Source organism: Myotis lucifugus, unplaced genomic scaffold (genome assembly GCF_000147115.1).
Source record: "Myotis lucifugus unplaced genomic scaffold, Myoluc2.0 scaffold_57, whole genome shotgun sequence".
NCBI classification, from domain to species: Eukaryota; Metazoa; Chordata; class Mammalia; order Chiroptera; family Vespertilionidae; genus Myotis; species Myotis lucifugus.
Window position 1 is genome coordinate 4,786,272 of NW_005871105.1, and position 22,583 is coordinate 4,808,854.

General features: G+C 39.0%; 1 protein-coding gene across 5 annotated transcripts in view; it reads left to right on the plus strand.

Annotated features, from left to right (window-relative positions):
- The window catches only part of PKIB (cAMP-dependent protein kinase inhibitor beta), a 78,478-nt gene extending 56,462 nt beyond the window's left edge, over positions 1–22,016 (plus strand). For 2 of the 5 annotated variants that reach the window (XM_014456244.2, XM_006089224.3), the window contains 2 exons: positions 17,185–17,361; positions 20,800–22,016. In XM_014456244.2, coding sequence (XP_014311730.1) covers positions 17,193–17,361; positions 20,800–20,867 — 237 coding nt within the window. In that variant the 5' untranslated portion in view covers positions 17,185–17,192 and the 3' untranslated portion in view covers positions 20,868–22,016. Of the gene's footprint in view, positions 1–2,423; positions 2,546–17,032; positions 17,058–17,184; positions 17,362–20,799 lie in introns of those variants that run through there. The other 3 variants (XM_014456245.2, XM_014456243.2, XM_023754189.1) reach the window with 3 other exon arrangements.
- Positions 22,017–22,583: the final 567 nt, after the last annotated feature.

The following is a 22,583-nucleotide window of genomic DNA, read 5'->3' on the forward strand; positions in this document are numbered from 1 at the left end:
AAGTAGGCACTTGACCAGGAGGGAGAGGGCTACAGGGAGAGGTGGTTGTCAAAAATACGAACTTTAGCCCTAGCTGGTTTGGCTCAGTGGATAAAGCGTCAGCTTGCGGACTGAAAGGTCCTGGTCAAGTCCAGTCAAGACCACATGCCTGGGTTGCGGGCTTGATCCCCAGTAGGGGGCATGCAGGAGGCAGCCGATCAATGATTTTTTTCTCATCATTGATGTTTCTACCTCTCAATCAATAAAGATCTATTAAAAATATGTATGTATGTATTGCCTTAGGAGAGCAGTTTATATATATATAAACTTTAGAAGTGTCCCAATTTACAACCAAGAAAGGCAATTGAGAGAACTGTGTGACATTGGTTTAGGAAATGGGTATCCGCAGGAGGTGGGCACTTCTTGGTACTGGCTGCCTGGGGCCTCCAGGGGAGATCTGAGGTTCTCTTGCCTTCTTAAAGAGCCCAGCACCACACATTCTGAGAAGTAAATGAGCACGTTGGTCACTATTAGTAGTGTCTAGAACTCCAAAAGGGATACAGGGTATTCTAGAGAGGCCAAGTATTGTGGCCTTACCTTAATATAGAAATTCGTTCCCTTGATTTATATTTTGGGTATCTGCAAAGCAAGAGATTCCCAGAGTTCTTTACCCTAAAGGGGGCAGCTCTTAGGTAATGGCCTAAGAATTTGTAATAATATACAGATGAGGCCAGTTGTTGATTGAAGTGCGCCCATTGTGCTGACCCTCGGATTTCAGGGACAGCCTTGTGTGTGCACCTTGAGTAATAAAGGCAAACTGTGCTTGAGAGGCAATTGAAAATAGGCATTGAACAGAACATATTAGCCAAATTTGTAGGAGCAAAATATTTACCTGTTGTTCATTGGATGGAATCAGCAATTTCAGTAATTAAGTTGTTGGGTGTAAAGCCCTTAATGGGATAGGACCATGGTGTTAGGTTGCAGCAGTCCACTATGGGGCACCACTGATTTGTTTAAGAACAGGCCCAATTGGGTTGCAAAATGAAGAAACAGTAGGGTTAATTACCCTTCACACATGGCGTGTTATATAACACTTTTTAATCCTTGAAGAACCTGTTTTAAATTACACTGAGTCATGTTACTAGTTTAACCTATTTTAATGAGAGAAGGGGGAGTGTCATATCATTTTGTCAAGCCCAAAATGTGTCAAAGACTTAATTTAATTTTTATTTATTTTTTATTGGGTCAGAGTGCTCATGCCCACTATAGGCTATTTTAGAGCAATGAGTGCTACAACCATGGGTAATTTAAGCAAGAAGCGTTCTGACAGTTAAAGTAAGGCATACCTATTTGTCCTCTATTCAGTAGTTTCCTTAAGTATATCCCCCATTGTGGAGAATGCCACATTTAAATATGGTGGGATCCCTGATATAACTGTAATTTTAGCCCTAGTATTGGTTAAGGCCATGATGGTTTGATAGTTGGTGGATTTTAGCAGATATTAAAGTTAATTCAGAGCCTATGTTGTAGGTGCACAAGAGCCAATCAGTATTCTTCCTTTGTTTGCTGTATAAATTATTTTAGTAAATTTTGGATTTCCAATTAGGTAAAATTATGAGCATTTGTTTAAGGTGTTATTTGTTGGTTTTCCCTCCTTATACCCAGCCGTCTTTCTTTTCTTGTTTTATCTTGCTATTGTTTTTGGTCACTAGATATACTTGGGGGGGAGGGGGGGGTGTCTTTCTACTGCTATCATATTTATAAGTTTTTTCCTCAGAGAACCTCAGATCAATATTATCAGAGTTAGGGGTCTCTCCCTTACCAATGGTTGATTTATAAGGTTTAAAGACCCTAAGCCTAAGTCATGTTTTAATTAACCTCTTCCTGGTGCCACCAGGTGCCATGGGCATTCCCCTGTAATCCTGAAGATCAGGATCTTTGTTACAACAGAGGCTCAGATAGCAGTGGTGCAAGGGAAGAGCGTGGGGCCCACCACCAGCCTTGACGGATCAAAACCATCCTCTGCTACGGACCCACCTTTTCTGTCATGCAGTCTTCCTTTCATTCCCCCTCTCTGTACAAATCCCTGTGAGTGTTCAGGGCTTCTAGCCAGAGTGGCAGCTTTCAGTCTCGTCTGCACAGTCACCTGTGATTGTGTTTATGGGAAAGGTTCGGGAGCTTGGTAGCCCCTCTTGTAGGTGGCAGCCTCTTCCTAGGGAACGCCAGTCTTCCGGGTCAGGTCCACATCCGGTAACTCATGTTGTCTATGGCTTGGATGGAGGCCGTAGACGAACGATGGCAAGGTTAGCACGTTAGTGTGCAGGTAAGCAGCAGTACTGAGCAAAGCTTAGGTGCATTGGCTATGGACTTTGCCTTAGGAGAGCAGTTGAGTACCAAATGCTCCTTCCTTCCCCTACCCTTTTTGTTTTCATCAGCCCCTGGGCCACAGGCCACCATGGATGTGCACCTCGGGGGTCAGGAGCGCACAAGCAAGAGCAGCAAGGGAAGCGGCAGCACAGGAGATCGGCAAGGTCACTACCCTTGCGTGAAAAGCAACAACTGGGATGTATGCTTAATTCTCGATGGGGTGGCGGTCTCCTTCTCCTCCCCCCCCCCCCGCATTTGCCTCACAAGGAACTGTCTCTGGGCCTGTTCCAAAAGGGCACAGTTACAAACAATGTCTGTACAGCGTCCCCAGGCAGCCAGTGATGGTTACCAGGCTAGATGCAGTCACCTAACCTAACCCTCAGTAAGCAGGACTGAAGCTCTGACTGGTTAAGTCACTGTGTTTTCACTGCCTTTACATGTGTGAGCCTCAGAGACCACCTGCCAAACACAGGCTAAACATGACATCACCAGGTTAGGCCAGGGAATATCAAATAACCATTCTTGTCTTGGGGACACGAGAGTTTTAGGGTGGAAGGAGATAACAATGGCTAACAAGGACAACAGAATACCATACAGGACATAGCTCAAGCCTGTGCAGCAATTAGTGGTTCCATCTCAGGCAGCCTTCATCATAGCACAAAACCTGTTAAGTTATCCAAGAGCTGTTAATTAAAGCTGACCAGGTGTCCTTGTTCATGGCTGGGTGTGTCATGTGGTTTGTGACACCAGTGATTTTTATTGGCCCCTATTCACCCTGTTGGTGAGGGACGGATTCCTGCCCTGGGGATATGGAGTTGGCTAAACACACAACACTTGACACTGGACAGATGAGATCGACAGCAGTTTATTAGCAACAAATATTCACAGCCCAGGAAAGACAATATCGATCATGCACGGCCACATGGGGATTGTACTCAGGAACAGAGTAAATAACCAAGGGCTGTGGAAGGCAAACTTCATAGTAACAAGAGGGTGTGGTGCCTCCTGGTTTCCACAAGAGGATGTGATTGGCTCATTTGAATAATCCCACAGGCTGGCATGGAACTGAAAACCACTGCTCAGAAATAAGCAGGGACTGTGCCTGATCCCTTGGATACAAAAGGGGTTATTTGGCTAGGGTAACTTATTCATGGGAGCAGAGTGAAAAGGGAACTTTTTTTATTATCATTAAGACTAGAGGCCCAGTGCACGAATTCATGCACCAGTGGGGTCCCTCGGCCTGGCCTGCGGGATTGGGCCGAAGCTGGCTCTCCAACATCCCCCGAGGGGTCCCGGATTGCAAAAGGATGCAGGCCAGGCTGATGGACCCCACCGGTGCATGATTGGGGCCGGGGAGGGAAACAGGAGGTTGGCCAGCAGGGAGGGACCGCAGGAGGGCTCCAGGACATGTCCAGCCCATCTTGCTCAGTCCAGATCAGCTGGATCCCAGCAGCAAGCTAACCTATCAGTCAGAGCATCTGCCCCCGGTGGTCAGTGCATTTCATAGCAAGCTGTTGAGCAGCCTTAGCATATTATTAGCATATTATGCTTTGATTGGTTGACCAGAAGACCAGACACTTAGCATATTAGGCTTTTATCATATAGGATATGTACTTTTTAAAATGTATTTTGATTGTTTTCAGAGAGGGAGAGGGAGAGATAGATAGAAACATCAATGATGAGAGAGAATCATTGATCAGCTGCCTCCTGCACACCTATTGGGGTTGAAGCCCACAACCGTGGCATGTGTCCTAACCGGGAATTGAACCTTGACATTCTGGTTTACAGGTCAACACTCAACCTCTGAGCCACACCAGCCGGGCTGGAGAGGGAATGTTTGAAGCACTCCCAATTTTACTAGATGTCAGGGCAGCATGTAATATTGCACCCTAATTGTAGGCCTTTCTACATGGAGGAATGACTCTTGTGGATTAAAGTGGAAGTGAATGATTTTGCTTTGAATCACAAGACTGGTTTTTTCTATGAAGGAAAAATGGGGCTCTGTGAGTTGAAATAAGTTCTGCTAAAGAATAATGCAGTTACATTATTGCACATTGTTTTCTGTGACTCAAGGAAATGGATAGCTTGAGTCTCAGATACAAAAGTATTGAACCTTAGCTAGAACTTCCTTTTCTGGCACTATGGAAAATGTATTGTCCTTTAAAAAGCTCTAGTGCACAACACACTAAAATGTAGGATAACGTATTTTCAAAACTCTTTTTAAATGAATGTCTGTATTGGCAAATAACTAAGAGAATACTGCATAAGCCCAGGACAACAAGAAATCCAAAATCTAGAGGCAGGTGAGTGCTGTACTCAGAGGCTTCCCTGAGTTCCCTAATGTCTCAGAGCCGCTGTCTTAAAGAGTCATATTCTTGGGACAAGGGAAGAAACTTAGGACCCAGTCAAGATAGGGAATCAGCATAAGACATAGAATGCTGAAGAGTGACATATTCAGCCAAAGGATACTATGGCAAAACCCTAACCTTCAAAGAAAAACAGCAAGATTTTGTTTTTGTTTTTGTTTGTTTTTTGCTATTTTGGCCTTGCCTTGGGTAGAAAGGGGGGGGGGAAGCTCTACTCATCATTTATTACCAGAAGTAGAACCTCAAATGTTTGAAACTATAGTCTGTGTAGTCTGAATAATTTCATGTTAAGAATTTAAAGCTAATCAATTTGGTAGTGGCCCCAGACACCCAATAGAGGCAAATTCAGAGCTCATGTAGAGGAAAGCACTTTATCTCAGATCTCAAGTAACTTCAAGGAAGTTTAAAAAAACATAAGCTCACAACTCAAAATATATTTTTTTTAAAATGCAAGGAAATAAGCTACCATGAGAGATATTTTACAGAAACAATAAACAAGAGAATCAGACTATAAAGAATTCACATGTTGGAATTATATGAAAATTAAAAACATAGGCTTAATATATTTGGAAAGAATAAGTGAGGGTATTTTAATTATGTATGACTAAAGAATTAGATACTATAATACAATGAGGTAGACTTGAAAAAGAGCCAAATTGTCTAGAAATGAAAAACATAATTAGAAATATAAACTTGATGTATACCATATGGAGCAGATTAGACACAGATGAAGAGAGAACTAGTGAATAGGGAGATAGATCTGAAGACATTATACACAATGCATTACAGAGAGACAAAGGGATGGGAAATATGAAAGAAAGGTTGAGAGACATGGTCAATAGAATGAGTATTTATCTCATATGTGTAATTGGAATTTCCAATGAAGTAATAGCAGAAAGGATAGAAAGTAATATTCAAAGAAATAATACCTGAGAATTTTCCAGAATTGATTAAAGTCTTAAATTTAGGAATCCTAACAAATACTAAGAAGAAGAAAAATACAGGTATCCAGGTACCTTGTAATGACATTCAGAAACACCAAAGATATTAAATCCTCAAAATATACCAGAAAAAAACCCCCTCTATAAACCACAAAAAAAATGACAATTATATCTCAGTGTATTAGGGTGCTCCAGAGAAACAGAACCAATAGGGTATATATTTACCTACTATAAGGAATTAGCTCAAGCGATGATGGAGACTAAGAAGTCCCAAGATCTGCAGTCAGCAAGCTGGAGACCCAGGAGAGCCAATAGTATAATTCTGTTCCAAATCTAAAGGCCTGAGAAACAGGAGCTCTGGTGATATCGTTTGAGTCTAAAGGCACCAGAAGACCAATGCTCTAGTTCTAAGACAGGCAGAGAGAGCAAATTCAACCTTTTTTTTCTATTCAGGCCTTTAGTGGATTGGATGATGCTCATCCACATTTGGATGTATAAATCTTTCTTACTTGTATAACTCCCTTCCAAATATTAAGGCCCAATATGTGTTCTATGGCTTCTATGAAGTCGCTCTTAATTGCTCCCAAATTCAGTAACTCCTTCTACATTTTATAGCATTTTTATTTATAATACTTATTGAATATATCATATGTTGACTCCTATTTTTAGACTTCCTTTAATATGCATGTATTTCATTTGTACCATTAGGTCACACAATTTTGTGTTTCCCTACTATGTCCATCATATGTTTAGTCTTATTTGGCACTATTTCTCTACTATCTGGCAGAGTGAAGGATGTAATAGAGCTACTAAAAATTAGTTGAATAAATACTGAGTCTTTTTTCAACAGATATTTGGTGAGGTATGCCAGAAAGAGCAATCAATGAGATCAGATGAAATGGGTTCTGGTCACGTCTGTCACTTACTAACTGGGTTGCTTTAGCCAAACCATTTCATATTTATCACCCTCAGTGTCCTCACGTTTAAAATGAAGATAGTAATGACTTACCCAAGGTGGAGAATCACATGAGCTAATTCTCATTAAAGTGCTTTAAACAGTGTGTACTCAACACATGTTTATGCTGTTTTTATATGTAAAAGTCTTTATTATAGGAATTTGAAAGACACAATAAAGGTCAGAGAAGAAAATAAAAATAATCTATAATAACACTACCAAGAAATAACTCCTGTTAAAATTTTGGTATATTCCCCTTTCCATGTTTTTCTGTTCATATATTTTTTAAATTAATATTATATGTATACTCTTATTTTGAATTTTTTATCTGTTATGTCTGTTGAATATATTTTATGTATCATTTTTATTGTGTCTCTTTTTTCTATTCAATTTATGTAATAGATTTACTATTAATACAGTAACAGAATTTCTTATTTTTACAAAAGGAATTTGTACAAGGTAAATGCATTCATATCAATAATTTCACTTTGATTAACTTAATTATAGGTTAATAACAATATACATCATTTGCTGAACAAAAATATTTCAATGTCTTTTCTCTCTGATGTTATTTTTTATTTGGTTTGGAATATTTTTACCTATATGACCCAGAAGAACCTCAAAACAACCTTAAAATATTTGCTACTGTAATTTTAAATGAATTTTGTGCTTGACGAAACACTAAAATGATTTCTTTTCTTCAAAGGAAAAGAAAGTACTGAAGAGAACTTAGAAAACAAATCAGAGCTAGAAAGGCTCAATCATTTCCCCCCTTTTCTCAGCTGAAAGAAAAAAATGATGAAAATTAAATCCATTCAAAAGAGGGACTAAGGGATAGCCCAAAGAATTTTTCTTTAAATTAATGAAATAGAAGAAAAAAAGACATTACTGGAACCTTTTAAGGGGTACACAGTCTTTTGTGTTCCTACTGCATCTTACCTGTACATTAACTTTATCCAATTTAACTAAGGAAAGGTTTGTGAATGATTTCAGTTCTCAGCCATGTCCCTTACTTTCGTCATTGCATTTGGCCTTTGGTTGTGTATATTTTGCATAGCATTTTACCCTGAAATATTAGCTTTTCAGAAAACTGTTTTTCAAAGCTTTCATTTAAAATTTAGAATTGCCTTGGTCTGAAAAAGATCGTATTTTAAAGATCTAATGAAATGATAGCAAATAAATGTGACTTAGCTTCGAAATATGTATGTGTAAGATAAGTATGTGAGAAACTTGTATATATGAGCACTGAAAAAATTCTGGAAGTATATGCAGCAGGATGATACCAATGCTGTCACTAAATAATGAGATATGAGGCAATTTGATTCTTTTCTTCATTATGCCTTTCGGAATTGTCATTTTTTTTCAACAATGAGCATGTATTACTTTCATATGCAAACAGAAAGGAACTCATTTTGAAAAAGAAAAGTGGAACAATAATTGTTTCATTCAGCAAACGTTTTATGGATTACCTGCTGAGGGAGTGCCATGTATGGCTTTGAGCGCAAGGAATACATCAGTGAAACAGCGTACAGAAACCTCTGCTTCTGCGGAGCTTATATTCTAGTGGAGGGAGACAGATAGTAAACAAACAGCAAGTGCAGTCATAGTAAGTTATAGTGTTGAAGCTACTAAGTCCTGGGGGCAAGTAGAGCAAGCTGAGGGGGATTAAGAGCTTCAGGGAGGAAACACTATTTTAAATGGGGTGATCAGGGTGAGCCTCACTGAGAAAGCAGAACTCTCTAGAAAATTCTGTGACCCTTCTTTCCTCACCATAGCATGGCATTATGTTATTACTAGAGGCCTGGTGCATGAATTCATGCACCAGTGGAGTCCCTTGGCCTGGCCTGTGGGATTGGGCCAAAACCAGCTCTCCGACATCCCCTGAGGGGTCCCGGATTGTGAGAGGATGCAGGCCAGGCTGAGGGACCCCATTGGTGCATAATCGGGGCCGGGGAGGGACACAGGAGGTTGGCCAGCAGGGGCGGGGGGACTGCAGGAGGGCTCCAGGGCATGTCCAGCCCATCTTGCTCAGTCCCAATTAGCCAGCAGCAAGCTAACCTACCGGTCAGAGCGTCTGCCCCCTGGTGGTCAGTGCATGTCATAGTGACTGGTCAACCAATTGATTGTCTGCCCCTGGTGGCCAGTGCATGTCATAGTGAGCGGTTGAGCGGCCTTAGCATATCATTAGCATATTACACTTTGATTGGTTGAATGGCCAACCGGACGACTGGACACTTAGCATATTAGGCTTTTATTATGTAGAATTCAAACTAAGAATTGCTATTCAGGAATCATGAAGAAATTGAGAATTTTAATCCCATTTTAACTATTCAAGGAACACTTAAATATGGTTTTTGTGCAAAAGTTCACCTTTAGGGAGAAACTATGATGAGTGTTCAGGAAGATGTGGTCTTCCATGAGTTGCAGAAAGGCAGCCAAGTTTGTGGGGTGTGTGTGGTGGGGGTGGGATTGTAAATGGTTGTTTTTTTTTATTGTTTTATTGCTTAAAGTATTACAAAGAGTATTACATATGTCTCCTTTTTTTTCCCGCCCTTGACAATCCCCTGGCCTCCCCTACCCCCCAGTGTCTTATATCCATTGGTTATGTAAATGGTTTTTAATGCTCTTTTCCCCCGCCCCTGAACACCAAGTTTCTAGCAGTGTCTCTTTGTAAATCTATTTTTGTCTTTATAACTCACAACATCACAGGCTGTCTCTTAACCCATATCAACATCAGAATTTAACAAGATAATGGATGTTCATAATGATCATCTACTATAGTGCTTATAAATTAATATGACTGATTTCTAAACAAATTTCATTTGTGTGGTTGTTAACTAAGCACATTTGTATCTGTTAGTTTGTTTGGTTCCAAGGGAGTAAAATAGGTAATATTAATGTAACATTAATCTTACTTTTGATAAATGTGGAACTTAATTAACAGAGAGATCGCATTGGAAGTCACAAGTCTGTTAGAAGGCAATGCATGGTCCAACTTCAGGAACGTTCACTTTCAGTCAACCAGACTACCTGTTGCTCCATCCATGTAGACTGTTGAACACACATGAGGACTAATTTAAAGGCTGTCATCTCAGGCTGTGTTGCTGTAGTTCAGTAATCTCACTGCTCAACTCTCTGCTTTGACCTCTTCACTTGAAAACTTTTCTTCTGAATATACACAAGTCTAAAGGCTTTGAAAAGAGCCTGAAGTTATACTTAGCTCAAAGAGATGGTGGTCAAATGAAACATACAGTTTTTTTTAAATTATTATTTTTCCAGTACAATTGACAATAAAATACAGTATTTTATTACTTTCAGGTGTAAAACAGTGGTTAGACATTTATATAACTCAAAGTGGTCACCCCAATAAGTCTAGTACCCACCTGACACCATGCATGACACCATCCACAGTGATAACGATGTATGGAGTGGGAAATACAGTTTTTAATTAAAAACAGTTCACTGTAAAATATAATGTTATATTTTAAATATGGTGTTATTCTACCGTTATGTTATCTATGAATATAAAGTCCATGTACCAGACAGAGACATTTCTAGCGTGACCACGTTGGTCAGAGTTAACTTCCCCTTCTCTCCTTCCTACTGATGTCATTTTAAAACCACCATCTCATGAAAAAGGAACCGATCTCTCAGGTCTTGTGTCTGAACCCCCCTGCATAGACAGGCTGTGTTCATTGTGAGACGGGAAGGGGCCAAGCAAACCACATGAGCCTCAAAATTGTAGCTTTTTCTCGCTAGTGCAAACTCAGTTCTTGGGCTTTTGTGAGCTTGGAGAATATTTGAGTTTTCTTTGAACTCTAGGAGCACTGTGTCCTAAACAGTTGGGAAAGGGCAGAGATGAGAGAAATGGATGGATTGAGAGCAGTTCTCCCTGGAATTTGCTTACTCCTTCTCTGGGACCCACTCTAATGCCATGTTCCCTGGGCAGCCCTGCCCCATTTCCCCGTGGACTTAACCACTCCCTCCTCTGTGCTGTGAAGAGCTGCCTGGCACACAGCCTTCCCAGTTGTGCAGTTGAGGCAGGGAAGCTCTTCCTTATTGTGGCTAATTCCATGGTAACTAGCACCGTGTTCTGCACAGAGTTGGTGTTAAGTACTTTTTGAGTTGAATCCAAATACTTCCTTTCTTAAGCTCCAGGAGCTTAATAAAATAAGAACACAGGGTAATGGAGTCAATGATGGGAAAGGATAACGTGAGGAATAAATGAGACTGGAGGAACATTCTCAAACAGGAAGGGCTTGGGGTAGGCAGGGTGGGGGAAAATGAGAATGGCTCCTTCTAATCCATGCCAACTCCTCTCAATTCTGATGCTCAGAAAGATAGAAATGAAAAGGTGGAGGGTGAAAGGGCAAAACTATGTAAGATGTAAGTAGGAAGGATGCTTTCTATGGCTTCTAGCCATTTAGAATTATGCTCATTTAAAGGAAAATTGAAAATATTACTCTGTATCCTGGAGACCACCCACTGCGTGCATACACACACACACACACACACACACACACACACACACACACTCACACACCAAGATAATGTACTAATAAATTTGGAGATTGAGCAGGGTGAGTCATGCTCAGGGTGGAAAGAGTGCTGTGGGAACTTAGGAAAAACTTTGACACAAACTGGCTGTGCTATGTTAATGTATCCCTTAAGTATTAGGGTCTGGAAGGTTGCACTATAGGGTCCTTTCAAATTAAAAATCCTGAAATAATGGGAAAAGTTTTATAGTCCTTTAGGGGAGTTGCAAGAGGTCAAGGAAGCCCTGTGACAGCCCAACTGCCAACAATTCTTTATGGAGGTAAAGACGTTTTTCTAGCAGGAAACTAAAGTAGGATGACCAGTTAAGTGTGACCCTCATACTCAAGGGGGTTACATAGCATAATGCAATTAATCTTTTTCTCATCTTTATTCACATCAGTCCATATTGTTATTCTGAGTGCCTTATCTTAGTATAACAACTGTCATTGTGCTGGGGAGATATTCAGATTTGTTCATTACTTTACCTGGAAGATTATGGGAAAATCAATTGGCTTTGCATTTTGAATTTTACAAGTTTAAGCTGTCAAAAACTTTCTGTGGTAAAAATCACCTCCTTGTACCTACCAATTATATGTTGAGGGGTCTGTTTAAATTACCAAGCAAGAACCTAAGCTTGAAAAAAAATAGGTGGGTCAACCAACAGAAAAAAGGTAGGATTTCCTTTGGCTTATGCTTGAAGCACAGCAATGCCATATATGAAGGGATTTTTAAAAAGAGGAAGGTATCCATGTTAAAAAACTAATTTCTATAGATGTACACCCATTCTATGTAAGCTCTATTTAGCCTAAAATGGCCTCGCTACTTAAGTGAATAAGAGTTGTGTTAAAGGACTCACATTTTAGAGTGGAGACTTTTACTTGATTTGCAAAGAATAGGTTTTGAGTTCAAAAAAGGTCATTGAAAAGATCACAGTGTGTTTGATCTCACCACACTGTGCGTTCCTCTTTGTAGCTTGTGAGCCTAGCACAGGCCTGGCACTTAATTTCATAGGAGCTCGATACATGGTGACTGGATAAGTAAGTAATTATCTGCTTCTGTCGGTCCGTATTAAGAGGCAATTTTTATAGTTTTTTTGTTTGTTTGTTTGTTTGGAAGAGGTTTGTATGTTCTAAAGAGAAGATCATTCAGAAGAATGATCTGTAGGCAGAGAACTAAAAAAAAACATAGCATACAGTATTAAGATATTAAAAGCGGGAGAAGCAGTTATGGGCCTAGACCCATGTATGTCTCTATTCTTTCTTTATCTTTTGGCCACGAGGAACACTGACTTTCCAAGATGCATGTTCTTCCTTCTTTATTTGTTACTTTAGTGTTTTTTCAGATAGCCTGACTCAAACCCCCAGAGAACTAATTTAGCAGGTCAGAAGTTTATTTCCAGTTCTACATGCAGAATAGGTAATGATTTCATTGTGGGAGATGGGGTACGTGATATGGATCCAGAGTAGGAAAAGCGGTATCCACCTCCTCGCAGGCTTCGCTTCAAGTAAGAAAGCTTCAGAAAAGAATGGGTGTGAGCCCAAAGGATGGGCTGTCTCTGTTGGGAAGGAAAGAGCTTGCAAACCCTTCTGTTTGTTTATAAGTATGCTTATCACTTAATAACACACTTTTCTTAGCAGGCTCTTTTGAGCCCACTGAGAGCTGACTAGTGATTTTAAAATCCTATGTAATAAAAGCGTAGTATGCAAATTGTCCCCTCTACTGGAGTTCTTCCAGGAGTTCTACCAGGGGGCGGGGCGGCCGGGGGAAGGGTGGGAGGCCCTGGCCAGCGGCTGTGGCAGGTGGCCAGGGGAGGGAGGGAGTACCCAGCCAGTAGCTGGCAGCTGCGAGGGACCCTACCAGTGCACGAATTTTGTGCACTTGGCCTCTAGTGTATGTGTGTGTGTGTGTGTGTGTGTGTGTGTGTGTGTGTGTGTGTGTGTGTATATTCCTCCAGTGCTCCATTTAGCTTAACCATCTTTGTCTTCTTCCGTGGTGCAGCCATAGCATTTTCATTTTTTCAGATACTGAGAAGATGCTGGAATGTGTGTGTAAACATGACTGTGTAGTGGTGTTTTGTTAAGCCATTCTAAAATTTGTGTATTTCAATAGAGGTGGAAGTTTGTCCCAGGTGATGTAAATCACATTACCTTGCTGTGGGCATCCAAGGACTTCTGCAAAATCTCCAAACGTCCAAGTGGTTTCAGCTCCTGTAATCAGCCGCAGTTGACAAAGCAGAACTCATCCAAATTTCTCTGTTAATTCTGTAGAAGAAAAGGGAAGAGTTGTCAGTGAGTCAGCTGCCTTGGTTAGCAAACAAACATAGCTTTTTAAGCCCAGAAAATTACAAGAACCTGCAAGTTATCTCTATTTTGTTTTTCTTATCAGTGTTTCCTCATCTTTCTATATGCTATATACTTTTTCAATGTCACAAAGCACTTGAAGAGAGCAATTCTCATATACATATATATCATCCCTTTAAAAAAAGTCAAGCATAGGCAATTACGGTTGCATAGGATAATAACAGACAAGTAAGATGAGTATTTGGAGGACAGAGAAGCTTTTAGTTAGAGATAACACTATTTTTGTTAAATTGCCAAAATGTTATTTATAGAACCTTTCTGTGCTAGAATATCTGTGTATTCACAATTTTGCCAGGTAAATGTTTTAATTCTTTGAAATCACAAAAAAGTAACATATGCTCATTATTGCCATCTAAAATATATAAAGAGGTACTGAAAAATTGTTAATATTCTCTTTGTTCTCACATTCCCAACTAGGATTTTTATTCTATTTACAAAGTTGAAATTACATTATATTCATGACCCCCCCCACACACACACTGTAAATATTACTTTTTAAATTTGCTTTGTTTTACAAGGTGTCAAAGACACATCTCTGTGGATAGATCTAATTGGATTTAATACATTCCTTCCAACAGCAGGTAATAGAATCCATACAGCTTTTTCAGACTCTTTTCCTTCATGGGCTTTCGGATTATTTTCGATGCTGCGATAAGCCTCCTTGTCATGAAAAGAGCTCAGTTTAGAATCACCCTGTGGGTTCCAGTGCCTGGCCAGCGACCTCTAAGTCACAGACACCTTCTGTCAGGAAGGTCAAGTGCCTGTCACTGTAGGGGCTTCCTCCCCACAGCCCCATGGGAATGGGCTGGCGGAAGTGCTCGCCTTGTGGTGGAGCATGGCATCCTGGTCACTCCGTCCGTGTGGCTCTCAGAGGAAGACAGTGCCAAGTGGGAGTTGGGAAATGACCCAGGCAAGCTCCAGAGAAATGGGCCTGTGGCTTAGCCTCCCTGCACGTCCAGTTCTGTTTTTTATCTGGAAAGGGTAGTTAGTGAGTTAACGTTGACAAACATTTGGTTTTGTGATGAGCTTGTTTTCTAGCATCAATTTATAAAAAAGGACTAATTTAGAAAAATAATAAAGGCAAAAGCAAAAACTTCCAAAATAGCAGCCAGCAGCAATGAAACCTTGACATCAACTTGGAGGCCAGCATCCCTTTTTCCGTGTGGATGACCCATTCCCAGCCACCTTTTGGAAGTTTTCTTTTAATGCACAAATGCTAACTCAGGACTCCTTTAACATATCCCCTTTTGCTGAAAAGAGTCTACCCATTTTTATTTAATATAAATTATATAGTATATAATTATTCATCTTAATTTTTTAAATTTGTCATTATCTTTAATTTTTTAATATATATTTTTCTTGATTTCAGAGAGGAAGGGAGAGGGAGAGATAGAAACATCAATGGTGAGAGCTGTTTATACATATCTCAGAGACTTGGAAAGCTAATTTTGTGGTAACCCACATCGTCCTCTTTCAGAGTGAGCTGAAACTAGATGCTAGATTAGCAGCTGTGCAACTCTAAATAAGTCACTTAACCACCCTGTGCTCCAGTTTCCACATCCACATAGTGAGGGTGATTCCTCACTACCTCATAGGGTTAGTGGGAGGTTTAAGTGAGAGTAATAGACATGAAAATGTTCATGCAGTGTTGAATAAATGCTGGTTTTCCTCTTAGAAAACTTAGGAGGTTTTCCAGGCAGAAGATATTTCTTGTTAGGATTAAAGTGGGCACACAGGAGAGTGGTATAGTAAATAAAACTTAGTGAGACGTGAGCAATGATGCCAGTAATCAACCATATGGTTTTGTAGTTACAAAGAGTTTCTATACCTTTTATTTCGTTAGTTTTTCTGCAAGAATTCTCTGAATGAGTCAGGCCATTTTTTTTATAGTGACTCAGAGAAATTAAATGGATTAACCAATATAACTTTGTAAGCCAGGAATGTTCTTTTTGAATAATAATCCAGTGCTCTTTACATTAACTTATACTCTTTCAATGCCAGACAGTTGGCAAATATTAAACAATTAGAAGTCTAATTGAGCTCAAAACTGTGTCTTAAATTCTAGAATTGTTCTCAAATTTTCCCTAATTCCTAGAAAAATGAAACTGTCTGGAGAAGTAGCCTAGTTACTCCTGGATTCCCCAGGCCAACACTAAACTCAATGTGCATGCTATAGGCCCAAAAGAGTTGCATTTTTAATATCAAATGCACATATTGTGTGACTGTTTCCCTTCATTTTTAGCATTTCCTGAACTGAAGCTCACTGATTGGAAAGGGCTCTCTTCATGAAAAGTTTGATTTGCTCTGTGTATATAGGCCAATGTTCACAAATTTCTACCCTCAAGAGCCACAAGTGATGATTATCTCCATCCTTTGGTTGATACTCCGCACATTCTGTGTTGTTATCTGTGCTTGCATGGTTACCTTCTTTCTTCCCTTTGAGAGCACAAGTCCCCTAAGAACAGAGAATGTGTCATTCCTCTGTACTCTCAATGCCTAGCTGAGGGCCTAACATTTAATAGCTTCTCAGTAAATTCTTGTTCCTGCTCCTGCTGCATTTGCGATACTGTTCGGTGTTGACTTCTTAGGATAGATTCATTAGGAAGCATCATATGATACAGAGAACATTTTAATGGTTGCCAGAGGGGAGGAGAGTTGGGGGCAGGGGGATGGGTGAAAAAGGAGAAGGGATTAAGAAGTACAAATTGAGGTTACAAAATAGTCATGGGGATGTAAAGTACAGCATAGGAAATATAGTCAGTATTGTAATAACTATATATGGTGTCAGATGAATACTAGACTTACTGGGGGTCACTTCATAAGTCATATAAATATATAATCATGTGGTTGTACACCATGAACTAATATATTATTGTATGTCAACTGTAATTAAACATTTTTTAAAGGTGAAAAAAGAAAACATCATATGAAATAGTTTTAGAATAAGCAGTATCGACTACCTCTCTCTCTGTATAGTGAGTGATCTCTTGAGAACCTTTTTGTAGAGACCGACAATTGCTGGGAAGGTGAAGGATGCTTTAGGAAAGTGCTAGGAATTACCATGTCCATTTGAAGGCAAGAAAAGATAAAACGAGTCCTACTCTCCCCAACAGAACATGCAACATTAAAAATTAGGTCTGAGAAGAGCACAGAGAGAAATACACAGCTGTCCCTGGGGGGTGGAGGGGGAGCCTTTGAGATAAAGTTGAATTTCTTATTTCTAAAGAGTAGGAACAGCGTGTATTTCGTTTGCTCCTCACAGATTATAGTGATTTGGTTTTAGGCTGAACAAACACTCAAAGCAAATCCTGGCAGGCAGAGTCTGTTTGGGAGTGGCCAAGCAAGTCAGTGTTCATTTCCTTCCCAGCCCCCTTTGGCTGATCCTGCCATAGAAAAGCAGAACAAAAGGCAAGAGATTGCTGCACCCTAAAACATGCAAGTGGCTTTTTTGGCTCAGGGGTTATTTTTAGCAATCTGGCTCACACTGAGAACTTCCTGCTCTACTCTGTGCAGATGGAAACTCTGGGACCAGAAGAGTAGACATAGATGCAGGGTGTGAGCAACCATGAGATTCCCAAGCTTGTTGTGTTTTTCAGCCAGCCATGCCTTCCAGCCACCATTGTGAGTGTTTACCTCGGAATAGGCTCATCCTCTTCTTCACGTGCACATTCTATTTGTAGATGTTGCTATGAGGACAGATTCGCCGGAAATGACTGATGTGGAGCTTGGGGTCGACAATTTTGCATCTTCAGCAAGGGCAGGCCGCCGGAATGCCGTCCCGGACATCCAGGGTTCAGAAGGGACAGGTGGGACTTCCGAGTTGCCCGTCAAACTGGAGACCCTCTCCATAAAGGAAGGTAACAATCAATTTCTCTTAAATTCAGCAGCACTTCTCTCTGAAGCAATTCTTTCCTCTGCAAGTCTCCCTGTTAAGTACTGGTTTCTCCTACTGTTTACTAAAACCTTTCATCTTTTGTGTTTATGGTTTAAGTAGATTTTTCAGGCTTTCCGAAAGTGGACAGTTTCATCTTTTTGTCTCCTGGTGTTTTGTATGTGGAAACTGAGCATTTATGTATTCACTGGATGTGTATTGTCATACACAGAGCTGGTGATTGGGAGTAAAAGGACAGCACATATTATCCTTTCCCTCAAGGAGCTTACAAAATTGATTGAGAAGTTCTCAGAAAGAACATAATTTCTCTTCTGCCACCCACTGACAAATCACTTTAGGAGCCTCTGCTTCACTGCACTAATTTCTTAAAATATATGTTTATTGATTTCAGAGAGAAAGGGAGAGGGGGAGAGAGAGATGGAAACATGGATGATGACAGAGAATCATTGATTGGCTGCTTCCTGCACACCCCACACTGGGGATCCAGCCCGCAACCGGGGCATGTGCCTTACCGGAATAGAACCTTGACCTCCTGGCTCATAGGTCAACACTCAATCACTGACTGAGTCACGCCGGCCAGGCTCACTGCAGTATTCCATAAGCTTAGCTATTTCTCTTAGAGGAAGTTTATTATCAACTAGAGATGAGATTTTTAAGGCATTTGTATAAAAGATGATCAGACTTCAACCAGTAGTTGAATTAAGAAAAAAAAAAAAGAGCTGTCAAGCAAATGAAGGAAAATCTTGAGTCTTTCTCCCCATGGCTTACATACAGCCCATCTAGCTTTTGCAGAGTTTAGTTTTCTGAGACTAAATATAATAATAATTTTAATAAAGGTCTTTAAAAGTCCCTTCATTTGGAAACATTCAAAGAGGTTAAAGATAATTTCAGTTCCAAGTCATTACCAAAATGCCTGTGTCATGTGCCCTATTTTTTAATTTCTTTTTTAAATTGAATTTATTGGGGTGACATTGGTTAATAAAACCATGCAGGTTTCAAGTGTACAATTCAATAGCACATCATCTGCATACTGCATTGGCGCTCACTACTCAAATCAAAATCTCTTTCTGCCACCATTTGTTCCCCCCTATACCCTCTTCTGCTATCACCACACTGTGGTCTGTGTCTATGTGTGTTTTTTTCTTCTTTTAATCTCTTCACCTTTTTTACCCAGCTCCCCAACCACCCTCCCCTCTGACAGCTGTCAGTATGTTCTCTAGATCTATGCTTCTATTTTCATTTTGTTGGTTAGTTTAATTCTGTTCATTAGATTCCACATATGAATGAAATTATATGGTATTTGTCTTTCTCTGACTGGCTTATTTCACTTAGCATAATGCCCTCCAGGCCCATCTATGCTATCACAAAAGGTAAGATTTCTTTCTTTTCACAGCCATGTCATATTCCATTGTGTAAATGTGCCACAGCTTTTTTACCCAATCATCTACTGATGGGCACTTAGGCTGCTTCCAAATCCTCATTATTGTTAATAGCACTGCAGTGAATATAAGTGTGCATATATTCTTTCAAATTAGTGTTTCAGGTTTCTTCGGATATATTTCCAGAAGTGGAATCGCTGGGTCATCCCATTTTAGATGTCAAGGTAGACGTGTGTGTGTGTGTGTGTGTGTGTGTGTGTGTGTGTGTAGAAATGTATTCCTGGTGACAGTGAAGAATGAGAGAGCTAGAAGCTTCTTCACATCTACCCCATTAATGGGAGCCCCAAAGAAGGCTCTTAGTTCCTTGCCTCAGGAGGTTATTTACTACCTGGTAAACTTACAAATGTTCCTGGTTTGATTCCCATGAAATAAACATGCCATTGTTAGGCCAGGGGCTATGGACAGATCCTGGAGTCCCATGGTTACCTCACCTTTTTCCAAAGGTCATTGCATTTCTCATATGGGACACTACAAGTAAAAGTTACGAAGTGTACACATAAGCCCTGGCCAGTGTGGCTCAGCTGGTTGGGTGTCATTCCGTGCATGGAAAGGTTGCTGGTTGCACATTCCCTGGTTTCTGGCTCAATCAGGAGGCAGCCGATTGATGTTTCCCTCCTACATGGATGTTTCTCTCTCTCCCTCTTCCTTCCTCTCTCTCCTCTAAATAAAATAATCTTTGTTTAAAAAGTATACACATAAGATGAAAAAAAAGATGGAAGAAATAAAAGAAATAAAGTAAATATGTTTTTTTGGCTTTTTAAGTTTGAAAATGCCATATACAATAGACCTCCCTTATCCACAGGGGATATGTTCTCAGACTCCCAGTAGATGCCTGAAACCACAGATATTACCAAACCCTACATATACTATGTTTTCTCCTAAATATTCATACCTACGGTAAAGTTTAAATTATAAATTAGGCACAGAAACAATAACAACAATGACTGTAATACAATAAAACAATTACAACAATATACTGGAATAGAATCATGGGAATGGCTTCGGGGCCATTTTAGCTAAAATAAGGGTCACTTAAACACAAACACTGCAAAATTGCAACAGTCCAGCTGATAACCAAGACAGCTACCACATAACCAGTGGGTGGGAATCATGTATGTTTAGCCTGGAGACACTGGGCAAAGGGATGAATCATGTCCCAGGTGGAACGGAGCAGGATGACATGAGATTTCATCACAACTACTCAGAACAGTGTGCAATTTAAAACTTGTGAATGTTTTTATCTGGAATTTTCCATTTAATATTTTTGGGCCATGGTAACTAAAACCACAGAAAGTGAAACCGTGGTTAAGGGGGGACAACTGTATGATTATCAGAACATGATGTAGCTGTTGACTGGGCATTCCCAGCTAATGAGGTAGAGAAGTTACTTGTTAATATAAAAGGTCTAATTAAAGTTTATAAACACACACACACCAAAATACATGTTGACATTACTCCGTTAAGGTAACGAAAGCTAATATACTGGAAGAGAGTTAGTAGTCTTCATCGTTTTATATTCTGGTCACTAGAGGAACTATTATCTGAAAGAATATTGCTACTATTTTTATATGATTCGTTAAATCGTTTTGAAATAAAGTCAAGGGCATCAACTAAGAAACTTAAAGTACTAAAAATACAGTCACGAGATGTTAAAGAATACACAAAAGGAAACGCATCTATAGAGGTAGATGGCATAGACAATGTTTTATTAACAGAGCTATAAATAACTGGATTTAAGGCCTATTTTCTTTTTGGTTAGCTAAGTACAGATATTATTAAGTGTTTAAAAATTAGTAGTTTCCAATTGCTAATCAAAAAAAAAGTTGGGGTCTGACTTTTCTTTGTGTAGTTTTCATGTCTGGACTGATGGCAAAGTATGTCTTAATCAAGTAGAAAATGACTAGGGTGCATAAAGGAAAATCTTAACATATTACATATATGAATGAAAATTATTTATTTTTTAGATGTAAAAAAGAAAGATGAAGGAAAAACACAAGACCAACCGGAAAAGCCCCCAAATGAAGGAAAATGAAGGCTCATAACCTATCAAGAGTGCTGAATTTCTGCAAGGTGAAAGACTTTAGTGGTTCTGCTTTCCTGAGATGTTCGATCTGGTAGTAACCATGGTAACATTGCAGCCCTAAGCAACATGTGTGTACTAGATAATTTTGTTGTGATGCTATTCACTTGGATTGCAACCATGATGTCCACTATAGGTTATTAAAAGGCAGATTACATCCAAATTGCACCCAAGGAAAAGATTAAGAATGTATGGTCATTTAAATACATATCACTGTCTATAAATCCAATAAAATCCACTGTTCTCTTTTAGATTTATTTAGCCAGATGTGGTTTTAATTCTGTTTTTATGGTAGTAGATAAAACATTTAAACCAAACACCACTAATGTATGGAATTTGGAGGAATTTATGGTGGGCTTTTTTTGTTTGGTTGGTGGTTTGTTTTGGTAAGAAGGAATAATAGGTCAAACCACAAGGATAGAATGTTTTTAACTGGTTTTTTTTTTTTTTGGTCCCAACCCCTAAAAAAATTTAGAGGAAAAGTGTAAAATCTTGACAATCTGAACATTTCCAGGATGTTTTTGTCTGACATACATTGCTTCTAGTCTATGCATACTGTGACTTTTCATGTGGACTCTTAAGATGCAAAATTTGTGATCAATTGTTTATATGTAATATGCCTATTAAATGAATTTTATTATCTTCCTTAACTTGGCGTGTGTATGTGTATGTTTTTATTTAATGTGAATTATGCAAAAACACTTTATTACTTGCTTTATAGTCTTTTCTTATTCTTCGGGCTTTTGTGTATATATGACTTGTTTCTAAAGTAATTTTCTCAGACTTTAATTTTTATATCTTTCCTAAAGTAGGTAACATAAGAGTAGGCACTTAAATATTTGAAGAATGAGGTGGGTATAAATAGCAAAATACTTGCTTTTAATATATATTTAAGTATGTTTTAAAATAAACAAAACCAAAGCCTTAGTAAATGTTGATTTATTAGACATTTTAGGAAAAGAATAGAATTCTGAATTTTTAAAAAAATTACCAATAAATTATTTTTATTTTCAGATATATATGCATGCAGTTTTACTTTATTTGATTGTAACTTAGGCCATGTCTGTATACAGTAATCAAATAAACTCTTTCACTGTTAAATCTGTTACCCACACAAGTCTCCTTCGTTTTTATCTTCTAAAGTATACCAGGTGAAAAATGACAACACATTTTTTAAAATTTGTTGACAATGTATTTTAAGAGAGGAAATTAATAATCTTTGTGATATAAAACACCTCCTGATTATTTATGAAGTTCATATTTATATATAATGTACCCAAAAGGGTAGATTTCCAAGAACCTGATTGTTTTAAATTCTCAAATACAATTTTTTCTTTATAAATTAATCAAAAGTACTATTTTAGGTGTAGCACTTATTTAATATTCAATAAAATATATTTTAGCCATTAAAATGATATTTCTGAGTTGTTTAATAACACAATATTATATAGGGTGTCCCAAACAATGTATACACATTTTAAATGATTATAAAGTCAGTGTATTAAGATACAGTTCATTTTCAAAATTTAAAAGAATCTACAGAAATGAATAAACTTTTTTGTCAATGCCTGTTTGTTTCAAACTGATGACCGTTCTGGTCCAGGCACTGCTGATAACGGCACAGTGGAATCACAATCAAGAATCATTTCTTTTGGTATTTGTGCACTC